The sequence below is a fragment of the Rhineura floridana genome, chromosome 2 (genome assembly GCF_030035675.1).
Source record: "Rhineura floridana isolate rRhiFlo1 chromosome 2, rRhiFlo1.hap2, whole genome shotgun sequence".
In the NCBI taxonomy this organism is placed as follows: Eukaryota; Metazoa; Chordata; class Lepidosauria; order Squamata; family Rhineuridae; genus Rhineura; species Rhineura floridana.
Window position 1 is genome coordinate 98,308,352 of NC_084481.1, and position 22,030 is coordinate 98,330,381.

The following is a 22,030-nucleotide window of genomic DNA, read 5'->3' on the forward strand; positions in this document are numbered from 1 at the left end:
AACTGAGCTGCCTTTTCAAAGTTTGTGAGATAAATTTGAGGATCTTGACCAGGCTCATAGACAGCAAAGTCCTTTGGAGTAATTTTTATTTTTGTTTCATTTCTGTCCTTTCTTGTTTCATCAGAATGAAACTTCTCTCTTTCAAATTTTAACTTTTCTACCTGTAATTCAGCATCCACTCTCATTCTCTCAAATTCCAACTCCCTCTGCTTTTCTTTCTCATCCGCCTCAATCCTCAATCTCTCAGTTTCCATCCTCAACTTCTCAGTTTCTAACTCTCGCTGCTTTTCTTTCTCATCCATTTCAAAGACCCTCTGCTTGTCTTTTTCCTCAGCCTCCCTCCTCAATCTCTCAGTTTCTAACTCTCGCTGTTTATCTTTTTCGTCAGCCTCCCATCTTAACTTCTCTCTCAAATACTCTATATAAGCGGGATTGCTTAAGTATCCTTCTGGGGTCTCTTCCCTGACAGGTTGTTTTTGCTGGGCAGTTGCAAATCCTATAAGTGCTACCCTCAATTCATCTACCCCTTTACCCTCGTGAGGTAAATTGAATGTTATGCACTTCTCCACCAGCTCCTCTCTTTTCATTTTTATATATTCAGCCATGGTGTTTGAGTTCACTCACTCTTTGCCACACACTCTTTGCCAGTCACTCTCACAAGTAATCTTGTTTTGTTATTTCTGTTTGTCACACCACTGTTAGGGATTCTCTAGTATTCGTACCACCGCTACAGCCAACACCTGTGACATAGTCTCCTTTGTTCGTATCCCACTGCTACTGCCACCACATGTGACGCCCTTCCCTGGCTCTCCCTGTCAGGTTCCTACCTGCTCGTGGTTACTGCTTGTCACTAGGCACCACCAGGGACTCCACCAGTCCAGACTGTCCTTTTTTATGGTTTCTCTCCCTGCTCTAGCACAGATCTCAACAGATCCCCCTGCTAGGCAGCACCACCAGTCACGTCCTATAACCAGTATTCCCAGAGACTCTGCCTGAGTCTCTCTATCAGGTTACCTCTGTGACTGAGTGCTTAAGCTGTCCCACTCCCTTTGTATCAATGCAGATAATTCTGGTTTGCTCTGAATACTTGTGGTGTTATATTCTCCCCTTCACCGCTGCCACCATTTGTTTCCCTTCAGCCTTGGTATTTACCTTACCCTCCCTTCTGGTCTGTGAAACCCCAGCCAAGGATCAGGCCTTTGGTAAACCAAATATATTTATTAAATAACAGAGATAACAAGATTTCTTTATAAAGGCACTTAAGCATATGGTTTCATCTATTCCTGAGGTACTGGTCTTAGTATTAATCCGAACTCCACACTCTCCTCACATCCACCAACTCTCCACCCAATCTCCTCTCAAAAACCCACCAAAACAACCCACTCACGATCACCGTCCACCCAGATTCAACTGTCATCCTTCCATTTATACTCTCAGCCATTCTAAACACTCAGCCAATCATCCAGCATTCTACTGCCCATTCACTCCCCCCTCCTCTTTCATTCCACTTACCATGTATCTCCTATACAAACAGCACTTACCATATTTACACTAATACAGGATCATCACACACACCCCCTTCAGTCCTTCTTCCCATTTCCTGCCCTACCTTTCACCTCACCAATTGTCTCCACAAATGGTGCCTCCAGCATGCTAATTATCTCTTGTTTTTTTTCTCCTTGTCCAGGTAAAACCCCTGAGGAAGTGCTGAAAAAATACCTACAGAAGGTGCGCCATCCCCCAGATGAGGCAAGTCTGGTTCTTTTTTTATAGTATGTCTATGTATGTTTGAGCAAGTGTACTACACTAGCTCATGTGTTGGTTTAGGATGCAGGGTTTCATGGTGCAGGCTTTCTTTGTGCAGAGTGTAAATTGCCCAAACCTTACTATTACTGCTAAACATTTCTCTAGCAGTGACTGTGCTGGGTGTTGTTGAGAGTACAGAAGTGATGCAGTTTTCATTCATTCAGCAGATTTATAATCTATGCACAAATGCCTTGGTGCTGAAAGAGGCCATGGAAAAATGAGTGAATGAGGATGACGCATAGGAATACAGAAAGTTGCCTTATACAGAGCCAGACCGCTGGTCCTACTAGCTCAGTCCTGTCTACACTACATTGGCTGGCAGAGGCTCTCCAGGGTCTCAGACAGGATGCTTTCCCAGGCCTTCCTGGAGATGCCAAGGATTGAGCCTGGGACCTTCTGCATGCCAAGCAGGTGTTGTACCACTGAGCGGGCAGATTCAGTGGGAGTGAAAGTAAAACTAAGGTGGTTTGAGAGAGGCTTTTCTGGAGAAGCAGATTTTTGTGGAGGGACCTAAAGGGGGGAGAGGGTAAGAGTATCACTGCCAGTCAGAGCAGACTACACTAGGCAAGCTGAACAAGCAGTTCACACTAAGATAGCTTCTGATGTTCCTCTGAGCTTGATGTATAGTGGAAGGAAGGCTGTTCCAAGCTTTAGAAGCCAGCATGGCAGAAGACACAGAGGAGGGCGGGGGAACTGGTAGCCCTCCAGATGTTGTTGGGCTCCAACTCCCGTCAGCCCCAGTCAGCATAGCCAATGTCCAGGGATGATGGAAGCTGTAGTTCGGCAGCATCGGGGGCAGACAGATTCCCCATCCCTGGTATAGCGTAACGTTAGTGGCAGGAGGTAGAGGTGGCAGGCAGATGAAAGTCACACAAGCCTACTTCGTTGCTGCCAAGGAGGGCATTTAGTGACAAGACCTCCAGTCATTAGTAGGTTGGGCTTCTCTCAGACTAATGTTTCTGTGTCTGCATGTACTTTGCTCTTCTGTTTAAATGCAGTTTCCTGCATCTCTTTAGGACTGTACCATCTGCATGGAACGCCTCTCTGCCCCTTCAGGCTACAAGGGGCCTCAGCCGGCGATCAAGCCAGACTTGGTGGGCAAACTTTCAAAGTGTGGCCACATGTACCACCTCCACTGCCTTGTGGCTATGTACAACAATGGGAACAAGGTGCGTTACTGGGATGGGGAAGGTGCAGATGCGTGGGATGTGCCTGGAAACTCCTGTACCAAGAGTTCTGAGGAGCAAACACCTGTTTTGGTGCTTGATAGCACCTCATAGACCTGGGTTTCCTGCCACAAAATGTATGTAGCTCTTTGTAGTCATGAAGAACAAGGCTCACAGGGGTTAGATGTAAGAGGTGGGGAGAGCAAACATGGTATCTTAAAACCTTGTGTTGTGTTACTACACTTGGGGATGGATGAGATTGCAAAGTGCTTACAATTCCACCACCACCCTTACTGTGGTAGGAGCAGTACTGTTTAAAGTCAACCCTGGTGTCTTTTTATTCTGTGCTATTCCAAAAATAGTGCCTGGTGTTGTTACTTGTCCATCATGCTTTAGGATGGGAGTTTGCAATGTCCGACCTGCAAGACCATATATGGAGTGAAGACTGGCACCCAGCCTCCTGGGAAGATGGAATGTCACCTTATTCCTCATTCATTGCCTGGGCATCACGACTGGAAAACCATCCGAATTATCTACAACATTCCTCCAGGGATCCAGGTGAGATTCCAGCTTCATGGGCAGGTTCCTTAGAGGACCACAATTGTAACGGGGGAGGGGCAAGGGGAGTGTGGTGGGCTGTGGGTAAAGCCCTCAGACAGATCCTACAATTTTGTCTTCCAACCAGCGTCATATTTGGAGAATCACTGGGTCTTTCTTGACCTGTGAACTTTCTTTAAGGATGCTTGAAAATTCACCTTAGTTTTCATGTGTATCTCATCCTTTTTAGGGACCAGAGCACCCAAATCCTGGGAAGAGCTTCACTGCCCGGGGTTTCCCTCGACACTGTTACCTTCCAGACAGTGAAAAAGGCAGAAAGGTAAGTGTCATCTTCTTACTATAGGAGGTAAGCAAGCCTACCCAAACATTCTCTTTCATAGGCTGTATCTTAGGACAGGGGTTTGTTCTATGGCAAGGAAGACCTCAATTGTTCTGGTCTGGGTTAATCAGTTTGTGGCCCTGGCACAGGCTTGCTGGATAACCCTGAACAGCCCACTAGAGATGATTGCAGCTTCAATGTGCAATTCTGTATATGAGACAGGGGATGCCACCAATTTCCAATTTAACAGGGGTTAAGAGCAGTTTTTGGAAGTTCCTATGTCCTTTCAAACAAAGCTCCCGCATGCCTTTGTTATAGGTTGAATTTGAGTCCCAAAGCAAATGCTCTTGCCTTGGAACACTGAAAAAAACATTCTCTGGTTTTGAAGCTGAGCAGGGCCAGCACAAGGGGGCAGCCAGGTTGGGCCCTGGCCAAGGGCCCTTGTGGCCTTAACAGGCCCCTCCTTAGGGTGGGAGGGTAGCGTTCCTGTTCTGCGATCTGCAGCAGCACCGGCTTCTGCACCTGCTGCAGATTATGGAGAGGGAGCTCCGAGGCACCTCCCCTCCAATACAGTCAGTGCGGACACCGCATGCCTCACCTACCTCTGTCGCTCCTGTAAGTGATGTGCGCACTGTGCACTCATGCCTGCCATCCACCAAGATGGTGGCGTAGGCTTCCCTAAGGGGCTGACGTCCCTGCCGCCATCTTGGTTGATGGTAGGCATGCACATGCAGCGTGCACATCATTTACAGGAGCGATAGAGGTAGATGGGACACATGGGTGGGTTTATTAGCCCTGCGCAGCCTGTAAGGAGGGGTTTTGATTACAGTTGAATCAAAACATGAAATCCTCTTTCCTTAAATATTAGCCTATGGCACTGCAGAATGTCTTATTATAGAGAGGTATTAATGTGATGTAGAATAGGTCATAGGGAGATTGCAAGGGGGTGTTGTTTTAGACAGGAGGGATAAGAGGAGAGAGTTTGATGCAATGGGATAATCGGCTCAGACAGGCTTTTTTGCAACGAATGGCTGCTTCATGTTACAGATTTGACCTGTACATGCTTACACTTATGTGCGAGGCGCTTCATTTCACTGCTTGAGTACTGTGAAAAGACGCTGTCCATGCTTATGGGGAGCATGCAAGAAGCATCCCAAAGGTTCACCAGTGATATCAGGTCTAGAAGAGAGCACAGAAATGAAATTTTCCAGGTTCATTTGTCCTTACTTGAAGCCCAGTTTGTTCATACATGCTCAGATGGTGTCTCCCCCCCCCCCAAAAAAAGTGGATTAAATATCATCAGTGGAGAAAAGAAGACCCAGTTTACCTGGGGCAGTTCTTCACTTTGCACTGCAGGCCAGTTTTTCCTCACAGTGTGGCTGGCCACTGTGAGCAGAGGATACTGGATTAGATAGGCTCTCCTGATGTGAAATAGCCCACAGTATGAGTCACTGCAGTTTGGGCATGCTCCTCCTCTTAACACAACTCCTTTTCCTTCTGGCAGGTGCTGAAACTGCTTCTGGTAGCCTGGGATCGGCGGCTGATCTTTGCCATTGGCACCTCAAGCACCACCGGCGAGTCAGATACTGTGATCTGGAATGAGATTCACCACAAGACAGAGTTTGGCTCCAACCTTACAGGCCACGGCTACCCTGATCCCAACTACCTAGATAACGTGCTGGCTGAGCTGGCAGCTCAGGGCATCACAGAGGAGAGTGCGGTCCAGGAAAAGGATTGAGAGTGCAGGAGGAGAGGGGAGACAGGCCTTGCCCTTGGGGGTGGAGCTAGAAGTGTAGCAGGTGTTCCATGGATCATGCTCCCTCCCTCTTCCACTGTGCCTGCTCTAATCCGATCCATTTCCTGCTGCCACAGCCACCATCTGCCTCTTAAAAGGCCCGGCTCTGCCTGTCCAGCAGTCTACTTAGGGGCCTGCTCCGATGAGAAGCCACTGGCTCTCACATGGCCCCACAGCACTTGACTGATAGCAGTAAACAAACCTGGGCGTTTTCTTCTAGCTCATCTTGGGCGTGGGGTGGAGTGTCCTGATGAGGCCTGAGGTTATATTAACCTTAGTAACCAAAAGCTGTTTGGAGGCTCAGAAACCTGGCTTGGCATTTTTATGTGGGCAAATTTAAATTCTGAGAAAACAAAGCAAGGTATGCCTTGGGGGCAGGCAGCCCCATCCAGCATCTTGGGTTGTACCACTCAGGAGCTGAGAAGATGGCTCCATTCCAAAGGCACTGAGGATTAAAACCAGCCCTGGTCTCTTTTTCTTGCCCAGCTAGGTGCTTGGTTCTGTGTTGTCATGTCACTGCTGCTTTCATGTCGTTGGCTCAATGTGAGTCAGACATGTGCTGTTTGCTGGTCTGGCACTCTGCTCCCTGGCAGCCTCATACCTTCTGAGGCTGCCTTCCTGGGCCTGTTGCAAGATAGCGAAGAAGCAGGTCTGCTTCCTGCTGGAACCTGCCCCAGTTCCTTAGGGAAGCACGTGGGGAATACCTTTTCTTGGGTGCATTCCAGACTGGGTCAGCTGTAGGCAAGTCCTCGTGTCCTATTCAAAAGTGGACTAGAGCAGAATAACTGGATCGCAGCTGGTACCTAAACTGAACCTCAATCAGATGCTGTAAACCTCTTGCTTCCCTGTAAGTTGGGATATTGAATCTCGCCCGTGCCTGCCTCCAAATAAAGTCAGTCCATTCCAGACCAAGCCTCACTGTTGTGGCTGGATCTGCTGTACCCACTTGGACTCCGTGATGCAATACGTACTTGGCAAGAGTTTAGGTCAGGCCTCCCTGTCTCATTGCATTTACTTCTCTCCAGACCAGTACAGAGCCATGTGCCCCCATCTCTCTTTCTGTTTTGTGAATTGCATCCCAGGGGCTTGTGTTACGTCTGATCTGTTTCTGTTGTGGGGTTAGAATGAGTGGAGTTGTTGTGGAGGTGGTGAACGTGAGACACTTTCGGCTTTTGCTCCACGCACTCCCAAGGTGGGTTCTTTGAACTATTTGTATGGGGGAGTCCCCTGGATACTGATTTGAATTTATTTACCTCATATTTGGGGGGTTTGTCGTATATATGTATATATTTATATATATATATTTGTAATGTATGAGAAAAACTTTGAGGCTAGGATGTGTAACACAATGGTACTTAAGTTAGACCTGGAGGCTAAGCACAACTGTTGCTGCAGTTTGCCTTGGTATAGAGCAGAGTTAGCCAATGTGATACCTTCCAGATGATGCTGGACTACAACTCCCATCATCCCTGACTATTGGCCATGCTGGCTGGGGCCGATAGGATCTGGAGTCCAGTGACAACCGAAGGGCACAACTTTGGCTACTCCTAGTTTAGAGATAAGAGTGGGAGCCCTTTTGAAATGGCTGCACTAATGATATATTAGGTCCATGCCCTTTCTTCCTCAACCCTGGTATTTAAATCAATACTTTGGCTTAGGAAAGAAGAATACCTTAACAACCCATGTGAAATCTCTGTGGGGCAAGCTCGGATGAAAAAATAAAGAGATGGAACAGGGCTAGAGAGAGAGAGTGTGAGAATAGAAAGGAGCATGTTTGTAGAGGTGACTGACTGCATGCTTGTCTGGGTTGGTGATGGCATGGTGTGTGTGAATGAGGAGGAGCTCAGAGACGTCACAAGGGTTGTTAAGTTTGCCATGATTTTTTTTTAAGGCTCTTGATAAATAATTTGAGGCTCCTAGGTACATGTCATCTGGGAAGTCTCCTCTTTCTCATCCTCAAGAGGATATTGACATTCCATTGTGCCTGGTTCCTCCTGAAAATCTACATGTGTTTCAGAAGTTGCTTCCTCTAGGCTAGGGGTGGCTAACCTACAGTTTTTCAGGGGCCTGATCCAGTCCCATCCCAAGCACCCCTGACCCCACCAATTTTGGCAGCACCAAAAAGAATAAAGGAAGAGGGGAGACTGTGTGCCTATGTGTGTGTTTGTGTGCAAGCACAAGTATGGGCTGGCCACATCCACAGCTGGCATACAGCCTCTGGAGGTATGTCCAAGGGTTAATGTGCGATCCTTAGGCCAAAAACAAATCAGCCGTTCCTGCTCCAGGCCCTTGCAGAGGAGCCAAAACAATGTCTTCCTTGCCCTTTTCCCAACTCTTTGTGTCCCCTAAAACTAAGCTCTTTAATTTATAACTCGGTTACTACTTAACAATAGTAACCAGGGGCTATTACCAGATGTGATGTGCCCCAGCTTCTGTCCTACATTATTTTATACGGCTTCCTTTCTCAATAAATCCTACCAGGCATTTCCCTCTTGGATTCTCAGTTGCCTGTATCTTCCCTGTAAATGATTTGATTTGATTTGACTGAGCAGAGAACAAAACAAAACAAAAATTCCCTATCCTTGCTAAATCTTCTAAGTGGAACCCATCAGCACCACCACCCCCCAAAAAATTAACCACGGCACTCCCTCAAATGTGACTTAGCCTCCAGGATAGGGGAAAAGTTTTGGAGGGCGACCTTCCAGCCACAGTCATCTCCCAACTACCGGGAGTCAATTTGCCTTTTTTTTTACTTTTTTTTTTACTTTTTTTGGGGGGATGATTTATTTCTTCCTTGAACTTTCCAGCTGTTGATAATTTTGTACTTCTTAGGGAATGGCCAGCCTGATGTGACACTGTCATCAAGGGTGATGGGGAGGGTCTCTCTTTTTCCCTTTTTGGCCTCTTCATGTCCCAAAACAGGTTGTGTGGGTGCTGGTAGTGGTATTGGGGGTGGGAGGGGAGGGCAGGGTGGGGGAGCCATGATGTATATTGTTCGTTTGTTGTTTGTGAACGGTGCGTTTTGCCCATCTCTAGTTTGTTGCATTGCGTCAGGATGGCACCCTTGGGGGTGTAACAATAAAAGGAAATCTCCACTGCCAATTTGAAAAATGTTTTGTGTCTGTGTTTTCTAAGTTTGTGTGTCTGTCTTTTGTTCATTGTTTGTGTTTCCTGAACAGGTGGATGTGTGTACTATTTACCTAGCTGGGAGAACACCAGCTTTCAGACAGCCACAAGGAGGCATTGCTCCAAGAAAAAGCTAATATTTGGGCCGGAGATCAATGAGGAGCTGACAGAAAACTAACTCACTATAGTTAGCACAACTTGGAAGAAAGTGTTTAGACTCAGGGGCAAACTTTTAATCTTTAGATTTTAGTCAGAATCAAAAGCTTTAAGTGTCAGATGAGAGGGAAATAACTTGAAAGCACAAAGCAGGATCGTCTTGCTAAACCTCTGGCTTGGTTTGAGTTGGTTCTGCGCTTGGAATCTGATTATACTCGCAGTCATCTAGGATTGCCAATTTTCCCCCTGAGATATTGTGACATTAACAGCTGCATGGCAAGTACAGATGCAGCTCTCTCTCTCTCTCTCTCTCTCTCTCTCTCTCTCTCTCTCTCTCTCTCTCTCTCTCTCTCTCTCTCTCTCTCTCTCTCTCTCTCTCTCTCACTCACTCACTCACTCACTCACTCACTCACTCACTCACTCACTCACTCAGGTTAAAGAAGCAGCGCTGGAGAAATTTGGATATACTTGAGAAATTTACAATGCCTACCTCTGATTCAGGGATGAAAGGTGCAAAGCCAGTAGAAGGACGAGCTGATGGAAGATGTAGTCCAAAATATCTGGAGGGCACCAGGTTTGCCCTCCAGAAGGCTGTCTTAGATGATCCTGGCACCTGGTGGAAGTAGGCTGTTCGTTCATTCCAGTCAAGAACAAACAATCAACAGGCATGTCTTTTCCACATTTCCTTGATAAGCACAGAATTTTCTATGTGGGCTACCATTTGCCATTTTAATACTTCAGCTTTAACACTTTTTGTTTGTTTAATTATTACTCTTTAAGCAGGTTTTGAGCCTCTGCCTCTGTGGTTGCCAAGAAAAACTGGAAACTAGTGTGCAGTGTCAGAAACCAGGGTGGGGCTGCTCTGGGCCTCCAAAGTTAAAGGAATACAACTTCACAACTCAGTCTGCACAGCTACCTGTTACTCTCCCATAGTTATTTTTCCTGATTCTTCTAGAGATCCAATTCCCAGCCCTTGCATTCCATCACCCTTTCCATTGTCCTATAATTCCACATGTGATAGCTTGTCCAATTAGCCTCTATTTTCATGATCAGTAAATATATAGAGGTATATTTCACACATGAATTCAGTTCTAATTGCAGATTATGAGTTTTCTGGGTGCAGAATCCAAAAACTATATGCAAAGTGTATATACTTTCACACAAAATGTGACTGATTTTACTTGTATAGCTTCTTTCCTACTGATTGTTCTACTTGTGTGTAGTTTCCTCTCTTTGTTTAAATGAGATCTAAGTGCCTACATCCTTTCTTCTATCCTTTAAAACTGATTCACCAGCAGCAGTTTAGAGAAACAAGCAATAAAACGGGAAAAGCAAATGGGAGCAACTTTCTGAAAAACGACGTTCTTTGTTGGCTCCCTAAAGCTCACACATAGTGCTGTTTTATTTCCTTCAGGCATATTGGATTGTATATTTATAAAGGAGCACAGTTGTATTTTTGCATTCTGAAGTAGTTTTAATACATTGTTTACTGGATCAAATAAAAGCCTTTACTGGATCAAATAAAACCAAACATCCAACACTAACCTGCTGTGGTTTACAGACAAATCAGTGACTGACTCATTGACGCATTGTGGAAGAGCCATTTTCCTGTCAACCTTTTCTGGGAGGATAGATGTTATTGTAATGGATCATAAGCTGCTGACTGGGCACAGAGGAGCTGTTTTCAATAGAATAAAATCGTGCTAATGCACCAGCCTAATGTGTTCAAAATTCCCCTTGTGGGGTGGGCTCAGTCAAGAAAAAAGGAAAATAAATTCATGTTATAGAAAGATAAAAGCCCTTACAGCGACTTTCCACTTTTCTGCATCTCTGTACTTTGGATAGCTAAACAAGAGCTGAACCTTGAAGTTACTTTGCATCCTCTTTGTTTCTTATGCCCTCCTTCTCCTTTCCTCCTCTAAGCCCTAAGGGCTTTGTGTGCATGTGACAATAAGCATGCTTTCTCTTCCATCCGAGTAGCTCAAAGTATCTCACATTCCTCCAAGCTAGTTTAGCACCCCCTAGGCAAACTTCCACTAGGCCTTGTTCCTATGCTACTAGAGTCTGTTTCACCCAACATTTGGAAGGGGGCAGGGCAGGGTATGTCCTTGTAAAGTTGTATCAAGTTAGTCTTAATCTCATGGCAAAAGGGAGCGTGACAATTCATGCAGGGGTTGCTAACATGGTGCCCTCCAATAGTTGGGACTCCAATTCTCATCAGACCCAGCAAGCGTGGATGATGGGAATTAAACATCTGGAGGGTGCCGTGTTGGTATTCCATGGCAGCAGCTATTGCATCTTCCACATGCCATTCGTGCTAAATTGGGGTGGGAGCCTATTTTCAACCTGAGGGTCGCATTCCCACATGGGCAACCTTCCAGGGTTTCATGTCATTGCTCGGCAGGACCAGAGGCCAAGTTGACAGTGCACCAGATATGAGTCTTGCCTTGTACAGCAAACTGTTCCACTCATGCAAAAGCCAAAGGTTTCCAAGTTTTTGCCATGTTTCTCCACTGAGGTGTCACAATTCAAGGACAAATTTCTACCAGGCAGAAGCACTAGAGGGAGCAGGGCTGGTAAGAGGCGTGGCCTTGGGAGGGGTGTGGCCTGGAAAGAGTCCTGAGGGCCACCTAGAGGGCCACATTTGGCTCCCACACCTCAGATCCCTCAATTCTGGGCTCAATAGATGAGTGGTTGGAGTAACAAAAGAATATGGTAGCAGCTATAATTTGTCCTATAGATATGATTGCTGAGGGATACAAGTAGAGACTATAGCTAAAGGGTTTTTGCAAGTGGTGGAGAGACATTCCGTTTCTGAAGTTTCAGCTGGATTAGCAATGGGCAGCCTCTGGACCCCTTATCCCCCCCCCCAAAAAAAGTGTGCTAATGTGCCTCTTTCCTCCCTAGAAGCAAAAGCGTATGAATTAGCACCCACTATGGCAATAGGACTTGGCGTTGGGCCGTTTGGGGGGTGTAGCATAGGTCTCAGGGAAGCCCCTCACCACCATCTTGTCAAAGTGGTCCACAAGCAAAGCCAGACTTTGAGCATGTTTAAAGGGCAGCTTCTTCCATGCCCAGTTCAACTCCAGAAGTGTTCATTGTTTTCAAGGTGCTTACAGACTGACCACTTTATTATCTGATCCAGAATTTTCCGAGGGATGTCAGGCTGACTGATTTGTAGTTCCCAGTTCCTTCTTTTTTCCCTTTTTGAAGATAGGGTGTTAACCCTCCTCCAGTCATTAGCACTTTACTCATCCTCCATGATTTCACAAAGATGATAGACAATGATTCCAAGAGTTCTTCAGCCAGTTCTTTCAATCAATTTCAAGGATGCAGTTCATTGGGCCCTGCAGATCTGAACTCATTCAAAGTGATTAGGTATTCCATGACCGTTTTATCTATCATTCTCAAGCTGCAGTCCTGTCCCTTCAATTCCACGTTTGCCAGGACGGCATTAGACCCTCTTTTGGGAGAAGACTGAGCCAAAGTAGGAATTGAACACTTCTGCCTTTTTGTCATCTGTTATCATTTTGTCATCCTCATTGAGTAGCTGTGCCACCACTTTTTCCTCTGTTTTTTACTATGGATAGACCTGAGATAATGCAAACACGGTGTCACATGGCACCTTTAAGGACTAACAAATTTATTATGGCATATACTTTTATGGAGTACATAAATGTAACCTAAAGGAGGATGCCTTTCATGCAGCCTGTATAATAGTAGTTGTCTTGTGAGAGTTCCTGACTAAGAAGGGACCCACATAGGGCCCTTCCCTGCTAAATCAGTTTCACGTGTAGACATGCCCTACAAGAAAGAAAGATTTTAGAGGTGCTGTAGCTAATTGGGCGTATGTTACTCTTATCAGGCCATGCCTATGCTACCATAGTTGTGACGGCACTCACTTAGTGGGCAAGTCCTGAAGATGTCTGCTGTTGCAGCATGTGCTCTCTTAAAGGAGCAGAGTCATCCCACACTTCATCATCCCCGTTTTACAGGGGGATCATTCCTGATTCTCATTTATCACTGATTTAGGCAAAGTGTTTGAGAGAACATGAATGGGCAAGAGTGCAGATAGAGCCATATAGAAGTGGTTGTGCAGTTTCAGACATGCAGCCACTCACCATTTGGCTTTGAACCTTGCACACTGGCTGGAGGCTTTCCTTGAAAAACAGTGTTCTGGCAAATGGTGCTATTGTCATAGAAAGCACATGGAAAGAGATTGTTTCCTTGTATTGGTTGCACTGCACCTGATGATCTTGTCATTCCTTCCTCTAGCAAGATAACATAGGGAGTCCCTGTGATCAAAATAACTCCTTCCTTGGCATGTTGATGGCAATCTCATGACACAGTGCCACCATCTTAACTCATGATCTGCAGTGCTAACAGGCAGGAGGACCTTCTCAAGGAAGATGACTTTAGGTGCTGTGTAGAGGTAGGAATAGGGAAGCTGTGGCTTTCCAGAAGTTGCAAGACTCCCAAATCCCATCATCCCTGACCATCAGCCATGGTGGCTGGGGCTGATGGGAGCTGGAGTCCAACAACATCTGGAGGGCCACAGGCTCCCCATCCCTGTTGTATCCTAAACCCCTGCAACATTCACGTGCAGATGTGCCCATAAATAAGATGGGGAAAACAGCAGCTAAAAACTCTGGGGATCTGCTGCCAGACAAGAGGAAGCCATTCAAGGCTGGATGGGCCAATGGGTCTAACTCAGTATAAGGCAGCTTCCCAATGGAAAGTGCAAATGGGAGCAGCCAAAGAAAAGGAGCAAGAGGCAGGAGGAGACGGCCCATAGCTGTGCCTGGTAGCACATGATTTGCAGATGGGGTTGTAACCTCACAGCAAAACCTGTTAACAGACAGCAGTAGGTTTCCTACCTGGTAACTGAAGAACCCGCCCAAAGTCACAGAGTACTTCCGTGCCCTCTCATCACTGCTGACGCAGATCTTAAGCTGGTCAAAGAGCTTCAGCTGGTAGTACCTGGAGGACTGGGCATTAGTCAAGGGATTGGTGCTCTTAGCACTGAAGAGGCCCCCAAAGAGGAACCCTAAGTTTTCGGATATGGGACCTTTTGCTGCCCAGCAATATGAGCTGAACAGCTCGTTTGGAATATGTGAAAACATCCTTGCAAACTCACTTGCAGAATAGCCTCCAGACTAGGCAATCCAAGTGGCTGTAGGTTTCTTGACATGGCTGGGAATTCAGTCTGATTCGGCTATAACCTGCAAGGCAAGAGAAGGTTCCAGTAAATGAGTTCCTCTGCTCCAGGCTCTGGCAGAACATGGCAGAATTGGGACCTTTGAGCAGAGCACACTCTTGGTAGGCTCCTCCAAAGGTGAAGTTAGTTGTTGGCTTTTCACAGGTCCCATCATCAGTGTTGACATATGCTTTGAGCATGTCTAAAGGGCAGCTTCCTCCATGCCCAGTTCAACTCCAGAAGTATGACCCAAGTTGGGGTGAAGTTAGGTGAAGCTGGATTTGCGCAATCAGGGTAGGTGTTGAAAGTGTAATAGCAGGAGATGGCAGATTCCACAGCCCTGGACAATCTCTTTACTGTGAGGCTGGGCAATCGGCAGATTGTTTGGAACAATAAAAAATTGCAGCCACAAGTCAGAACAGTCAACAGCCACCAGCTGGTTGGTGGTGCTCTCTTGCCAAGTTTTCAGGGTAATGCCGGGATAAACAGGCAGCCCCCCCCCACTCTCTGGAGTTGGTGTAGTTGGCCTGATACTACCTGGTGAAAGTGTCTTCTGTTCCTATTGAAAAGCTGCTGTTGAAGCTGACAGTGTTAAGGAAAGAGACCCCGGCTGAAGCTGTGATAGAACTTCTCATTGCCTTGTTGTCTTTCCCAAAGGAGGACTTGACCTGGTCCTCTTAGATGAAGCTGGCTCCAGCACAAACTCCAGTGATGACATGCATACTGTAGTTCAGGAGTAAGATCTCTGCCAAGCAGTCAGTCAGTCATGTCTGGTTGTTCTCCAGAAGGCTTGCAATGGTAACAAGCTGCCATCAGAAGCCTTCTATTGCACCAGGGTCAAATTTCACAGTGTACATCACATTTCTGACCTGAACCCTGGTGGTCATAGCCTGGTCTCTCACTTGGTGGATTTTCATCCTGCGGAAGCCACTAAAACATCTGCCACTCATATAACAAGAGGACAGCTCTGCATTGATAGAAACCGGTGGCACTGTCAATCCATCCAAGACTCTATCCAAGTTCCTCTCCAGGTAGCTCTGTTTACTGGTGATGGTAAAGATCTCATAGGGAATAAGGTAAGCCCCATCTTCTGCAGTTCTGCGCAAAGAGTAGTTTTGGTTGATGACTATCCAGATTCCTCAGGTTATCCCCACCTCCGGGAAGAACTTGCATTGCAGGAAATTTCAATGTGGAGGACAAGCAAGGATCTAGTATAAATGTACATTGCTTCCGCCTTTCTGTGCTAAGGCTGATAATTGAAACAGAAAACAAAATTGTATTGCTTTGCACTTCCAACTTTGCAGATTGGAGGAACTTTAGGGCAGTCTTTGACAGGCTTACAGCACAATCCTAAACTTAGCTACCACCACTTAATTTAATGGGGTTTACTCCCAGGTAAGTGGGTGTAGAATTGCAGCCTTCCTTTCCATTTGGAAAGAGACAACACTGGAGAATTATGGTGCATATTTGCAACCATCTTTTTCTGTATTACTTTGCTGAGCAGGTATTGAAGGGGTTCCAAAATAGGCACCCAGAAACAGGCAGCACTAGTTGCAAATACGCTGATCCCAAAACAATAGCAGCAGTACTGGAATTCACGATATCTTACTCTCTCCAGAAATGTCTTAGCACGTTTTCCAGACAGCTCCCAATGCAAGCAGTTCCTTTAAGAACATAAAATGAGCCTGCTGGATCAGACCAATGGCCCACCTAGTCTGGCATCCTGTTCCCACAGTGGGCAACTGGATGCCTATAGAGTGTGCCACCTGTCTCTTAAAGAGACATGCCTTACCTGTAGTGGAAACTCCCCTGCCCTCTGTTGGAACTGCCTAGAACAAGTTGGAAGCTTTTCCTTGGTTTTAATCGTTGTCTGTGTGGCAACGCGTTGTCCTTGCTGCTAGGCTAATATGCTGTTCTATTTACTATGAATAAATACAACCATTGACGTTCTTCAGACTCCTGCTGCTTCCTGGTATCAGAGCAGATCCCATGTAAGGGAAGCCCAAAAGCAGGACCTGAGCACAACAGCGCTCTACCCACTTGTGATCTCCAGCAACTAGCATGCGAGTTGCAGCAACTGGCAAACTTCATGATTTCCTTAACACTGTGTCACATGCTCATTCTACGCCAGCCACTTTTGCAACCTTCTCCCACTTTGCAGGTTGGACTAGAGCCGGTCATCCAAATGGCCAAGGTGATCTGTTGCTCTGATCAGCCATTCCTTTGCATCTCTTTTTAGCTTGTCCAGCACACGGCCAAGTGAAAAGGATAATTAATAAAACACCAATACAGAATGACTCATAACATGGAGTTTGTGCCATGAGAAAAAAGAGAAAGAGGCTATCTTTCTTTCTTTGCAGTGACAAATGGTAGCCACTTTTCATTCCTGCTTGGTGCTTTATAGTAAGGTTGGCCAGGACAATGGTCAAAACAATGGAGGTTGGTAAGGGGTCAATTGGTTATGGAGATAGGCTTTCTGCCCTGGTTTCATAGCTTTAAAATGTACAGTATAGCAGTTATGGGGACTGATGAATAATAGGAGGCCAGATAATGCCATGAAAGTCTGAAAAGACACGGTAGCCAAAAAGGTGGGGTCTGGCATTTTGTGTTCTAACACAGGTCTTTGACATCAGTGATGGAGAACCTGTGGTCCTCAAAGGTGTTGTTGGACTAGAGCTCCCATCATCTGTGGCCATTGACTATGCTGACTGGGGCTGATGGGAGATGGAGCCCATCTGGAGAGCTGAAGGTTCCCTTCTTCTGTTTTTCATATTGATGTAGCTGACTAGTCATAAAACAAGGACTGGGGATGCCTTAATCTAAATCAGGACTTGTTGGTTGCTTACACGTACCCTACAAAGTCAAACAAGGCATTTGCAAGCGCCAGGATTCTTGCTCTGTATCTCTAAGGTGATGACAAACATCTAGAGGGGAATTTGGACACAGGCAGATGTTAGCCCAGGTATTACCTCAGGTTTTAATTATGCTGCTTATTCTCTTTAGTTACAGCACAAACCCTCGGCAACTTTTGCGCAAGTGAATTCTATATCTGTTTCCCTTGTTTAGATGGAGAAACTTTATCCTGTTTCGATAGATGGAAGAAATGAGACACAAGAGGAAGTCTGTGGTCAGCTAGAAAATGATCATAATTCAGGTCATCAGATTCTTGGACCTCTCCACAACAACATCCATCTAACCTCCTTCCTCTTGATGCGCATTCTCAGCAAAATGTATGGCTTAAAAGAAAATAGTCTGGTGCTTTGAGCAAGGCAGGAGAGAACCCTGCAGACGAGGATGCAGGGATACTATGGCGGAGAAAACAATGAGCTGGAACGTAGTCAGGGTGCCAGCTCCTGCCCCTGGACTATGAACGGCAGCAGCTCAATGGCAAGATTCACAAGTGTAGCTTCTCCTATCATAGTGCTGCAGTGATCAGAGGAGCTTCACCTGCTGAACCTTCTCCTTCCATGAAGAAGTTAAAGGTACAGCAGCACTCTCCTCCAAAGCCAAGCACTTCCAATGCTATGAAGGAATGAAGCAGTAGTTTAAAGGCTGCTGTTTTGCAGAGACTTATATAGAAACACCTACTGCTAAAATGCAGATATCTAGCTGAGATGCTCTGTGAGAATTACATCACTGAGGCTGCTTTTTTGGCATGGGTTTCAGTGGACAAAAATTTGTGGTGAGGCCCATGGCAGATATGATTCATTCGTTCCGTTATTCCCATACAGCACCTTCACCCAGGAGTCAGTAGACGAGGTAGCAGGCATTCAAATGAGGCTCTTTAGGTGCTATGCAGGTAACAGGTTGCACCAAGGCCTGCTGGGAAAAGAAAGCATAGCAAGAGCTTGGTCCCCATCTCTGGAATCACAAGGGCAGGCTCTTACCGGGGCCTATCTCCACCCGTAGGTGAAACACACCAGCATGGCAACCGTTCACTTTTTGTGTGATTTGGAAAATAACAAAATTTAGATGTTCAACAGTGGAATTCTAAACTGGAGGAAGAGGATTTTACACCATATAAAGATGGGTCTTTATTATCTGATGGAACATTCCCTCTAGCTACCCATTTTGGCTTCTGTGGATCTTTTACCCAGCACACCACCTAAAATTAACTTCCAGTTTTACTGATATGAAGACAGCCTAGTAGTTTCTATTGATTCCTATTTTCCACCTGTCAAAGCACCCATGTGTTGTACCTAAGGATCTGTGAAATATATGAATGAAAATGAGCTAATTTAAAAAAAAAAATGTTTAAGAATTTGTGTTCTATGTTCTTTAATCATTTTTTTAAAAGTAGATCAATGCATAATGTATAAAATTTTTGCCTGACTGTTTTTAGATCAACTCCCAAAGAGGAAAGAATCCTTTCCGGAACCTGTTGGGCACTTTTCTGAGTGTGAAAACAAAAAGTATCTTGCACATCAAGGGCAAGGACAGACTCACAAAGTTTTGAAAACCTAAGGGAGGGAATGCAGCAAACTTGATTAAGTTATATGTGGGTGAGTGAGAACAGTTTTTGTGTTTCATTTTGTTTTGTTTCTGTGATACACTTTTAGGATGGTCTGGAGGCCACAGTTCAGATCGTTATACATGGCTTCAGTCCACACTCTGAGCTGACTCTGTACAAACATGGAAGGGAATGTATTGTCAGCAGAAATGAAACTGCAAGTGTTCTGGGTCATTGAGTCACAGTTTCCACCAGAAATATGTACACAGAGCTGACAAGAGAAGGGGAGAGGAAAGGAGTGAATGGGAGGTGAGACGTGACATAAGTGGTTTTTATGTCATGATTTTATCCTTAATTTGATGTGATAGTCTTGGTTTGCAATACTGTCGCGGCAAAGTTGGTTAGGAAACGGCTTTTGCCATTCATCGCTTTTGTCATATTAATTTCACGTCTTAAATAATGTTGTTGCTCATTCCTATATCATTTCATCTTTTTTTGTTTCTAACTTCTGAAACTGTTCTGAAACTTCTAACGAACAGTTTCATCTGAGAAAGATCCAAAAGGGGAATTTGGGGTGTGCAGTTAGTCCTCACAGGTGGATGTCGAAAAGAGTCATCAATATACAGATCACATGTATAGTCAAAGAGACAGGGGAAATTTACGTATCCGACGTCTAGTGAAAAGGGGAAAGAGGCAGAATTAAGTCAGCTGTCTAGCCATTGAGCATCATTAGGCAGAACAGTAAAGTGAGGGAGAATAACAGTATTTTCTAACTATACCTAGACTGGTAGTTTTAAGCTAGTTCTCCACTTACACATACAGAAGTATCTTTAGTTTAGCTTTAGCACATTCCCAGCATGGGATTCAATTATCTTGGAGGGGAAATAGCTAAGGTTCCCTCAGGCCAGCAAAGACAAGCTGTTTCCATAAACATGTTGCTTTCATGGGGTGATTCCCAGGAAGTGAGGAGGGAGGGAAAGAAAGGATCCAATTAGATAGGATTGTGACTGACTCAGATGTTCACATATATGCATGGAGAAGATCATAGATCATAGAACAGTAGAGTTGGAAGGGGCCTATAAAGGCCATCAAGTCCAACCCCCTGCTCAATGCAGGAATCCAAATCAAAGCATTTCTGACAGATGGCTGTCCAGCTGCCTCTTGAATGCCTCCAGTGTCAGAGAGCCCACTACCTCTCTACGTAATTGGTTCCATTGTCGTATGGCTCTAACAGGAAGTTCTTCCTGATGTTCCTGAAATCTGGCTTCCTGCAACTTGAGCCCATTATTCCGTGTCCTGCACTCTGGGATGATTGAGAAGAGATCCCGGCCCTCCTCTGTGTAACAACCTTTCATGTACTTGAAGAGTGTTATCATATCTCCCTCAGTCTTCTCTTCTCCAGCCTAAACATGCCCAGTTCTTTCAGTCTCTCCTCATAGGGCTTTGTTTCCAATCCCATGATGATCCTTGTTGCCCTCCTCTGAACCTGTTCCAGTTTGTCTGCATCCTTCTTGAAGTGCGGAGACCAGAAATGGACGCAGTACTCAAAACGAGGCCTAACCAGTGCTGAATAGAGGGGAACTAATACTTCACACAATTTGGAAACTATACTTTTGTTAATGCAGCCTAATATAGCATTTGCCTTCTTGCAGTCACATCGCACTGTTGGCTCATATTCAGCTAGTGATCAACAACAATTCCAAGATCCTTCTCACATGTTGTATTGCTGAGCCAATTATCCCCCATCTAATAACTGTGCATTTGGTTTCTTTTTCCTAGGTGTAGAACTTTGCATTTATCCCTGTTGAATTTCATTCTGTTGTTTTCAGCCCAGTGCTCCAGCCTAATCAAGGTCTCTTTGAATTTTCTTTCTGTCTTCCACTGTATTAGCTGTGCCCCCTAATTTTGTATCATCTGCAAATTTGATAAGCAGGCTCTCTACCTCCTCATCCAAGTCATTAATAACAATTTTGAAGAGCACTGGGCCCAGGACTGAGCCCTGTGGTACCCCACTCATTACTCCGCCCAGTTTGAGAAGGAACCATTGATAAGCATTCTTTGAGTACGATTCTGGAGCCAACTGTGGATCCACCTGATAGTTGTTCCATCCAGCCCACATTTAGCTAGCTTGCTAATCAGGATATCATGGGGCACTTTGTCAAAAGCTTGACGAAGTCAAGATATATTACATCCACAGCATTCCCTCAGTCTACAAGGAAGGTTTTCTTATCAAAAAATGAGATAAGATTAGTTTGGCAGGATTTGTTCTTCATAAATCCATGTTGGCTCCTAGTAATCACTGCATTTTTTTCAAGGTGCTTACAGTCTGACTGCTTTACAATCTGATCCAGACTTTTTCCAGGGATTGATGTTAGGCTGACTGGTCTGCAGTTCCCCGGTTCCTCCTTTTTGCCCTTTTTGAAGATAGGGACAACATTAGCTCTCCTCCAGTCATCTGGCACTTCATCAGTCCTCCATGAAGTCATCCGGCACTTCACCAGTCCTCCATGAGAAAATGCGTAGCACATTGCTGAGATAATGGAAGTAACTCTAAAAGGTGTAAAGGATATATTTCTCTTCCTCCTCTCAGATGCCCTGCATGTAATGATGCAAAACACTGGTTTGTGCAACATAAGCCAAGCTATGGCTTCCCAGGACTACATGACCTTGTGGGCTCCCTCCCAGAGAGGAGCTTGCAGCCACTTTGCTTCTCCTTGATCCTTTTTGTTTCTGGCTTAGCCAAACCTTGGCTTAGCTCAGTGCGGCCTGGCAGTAAAAAGGACCAGGGAAGAGCACAGGAGCTCCAAGGTCCTCTCTGGGAGCCCACAATTTTGTGCAGTCCCAGTAGGAGGTAGTTTAGCTTACCATCATGTTGTGTAAACTAGGCCCTGAGCCTACATGTTGGCTGTTTAGGGGATTATGGCTGAGGAAGGTCTTCAGAGATGTGGAGTTCAGGAGAGGGGACTGGCTTTTCATTACAATCCCTCAGGCTCTTCTTGTTCTGATAAGATTTCCCTATCCCTTAGAGATCTGGATTTCCAATTGTGCTGAGATAGCATTTATTAAATTTACTGTTTGTTTCTCTAGCTCACTAAATTGTGCACCAATTCCTTCTCAGTACATTCCCTGTACTGTGGACTGTGATACCATTATGGAATTCAATCTGTTTCTATGGCCATTCCAAAGGAACCATGGATTGCAATGGTTAGTCTTTGGCTCTCATTTTAGTATGTCCCCAATTATCAGAATTGCTTCTTTTTACATGATTGCTTTGTCGTCTTGTCTCTTTGTGCTTGCCCTGCCTCCAGCGAAACCTTCTCAAAACCTTGAATTACAAAACGTTTTGCATTGTTGTACATTGCAGGGAGGCGGAGTAGTCTAGATGACATCAGAGGGGTCTCTTCTAGCTCTTGATTGATTGTTGTTTGTAACAGTGGTGTCTGCCAAACTGGTCAAA

At 45.4% G+C, this 22,030-nt stretch overlaps 2 protein-coding genes and 1 pseudogene across 5 annotated transcripts in view; 2 read left to right on the top strand and 1 right to left on the bottom strand.

Moving 5' to 3' along the window:
• The window catches only part of DTX4 (deltex E3 ubiquitin ligase 4), a 55,664-nt gene extending 47,052 nt beyond the window's left edge, over positions 1-8,612 (top strand). For all 3 annotated transcript variants that reach the window (XM_061609706.1, XM_061609704.1, XM_061609705.1), the window contains exons 5-9: positions 1,688-1,749; positions 2,823-2,975; positions 3,369-3,530; positions 3,760-3,849; positions 5,354-8,612. In XM_061609706.1, coding sequence (XP_061465690.1) covers positions 1,688-1,749; positions 2,823-2,975; positions 3,369-3,530; positions 3,760-3,849; positions 5,354-5,587 — 701 coding nt within the window. In that variant the 3' untranslated portion in view covers positions 5,588-8,612. The remainder of the gene's footprint in view (positions 1-1,687; positions 1,750-2,822; positions 2,976-3,368; positions 3,531-3,759; positions 3,850-5,353) is intronic.
• A 4,101-nt stretch (positions 8,613-12,713) lies between these two features.
• On the bottom strand, positions 12,714-16,186 carry LOC133377957 (macrophage-expressed gene 1 protein-like; annotated as a pseudogene).
• A 2,639-nt stretch (positions 16,187-18,825) lies between these two features.
• The window catches only part of LOC133378239 (C-type lectin LmsL-like), a 34,362-nt gene continuing 31,157 nt past the window's right edge, over positions 18,826-22,030 (top strand). Inside the window, exon 1 of one of the 2 annotated variants that reach the window (XM_061613036.1) lies at positions 18,826-18,882. The gene's annotated coding sequence lies outside the window, so the exon portion shown is untranslated. Of the gene's footprint in view, positions 18,883-21,685; positions 21,778-22,030 lie in introns of those variants that run through there. The other variant, XM_061613038.1, reaches the window with a different exon arrangement.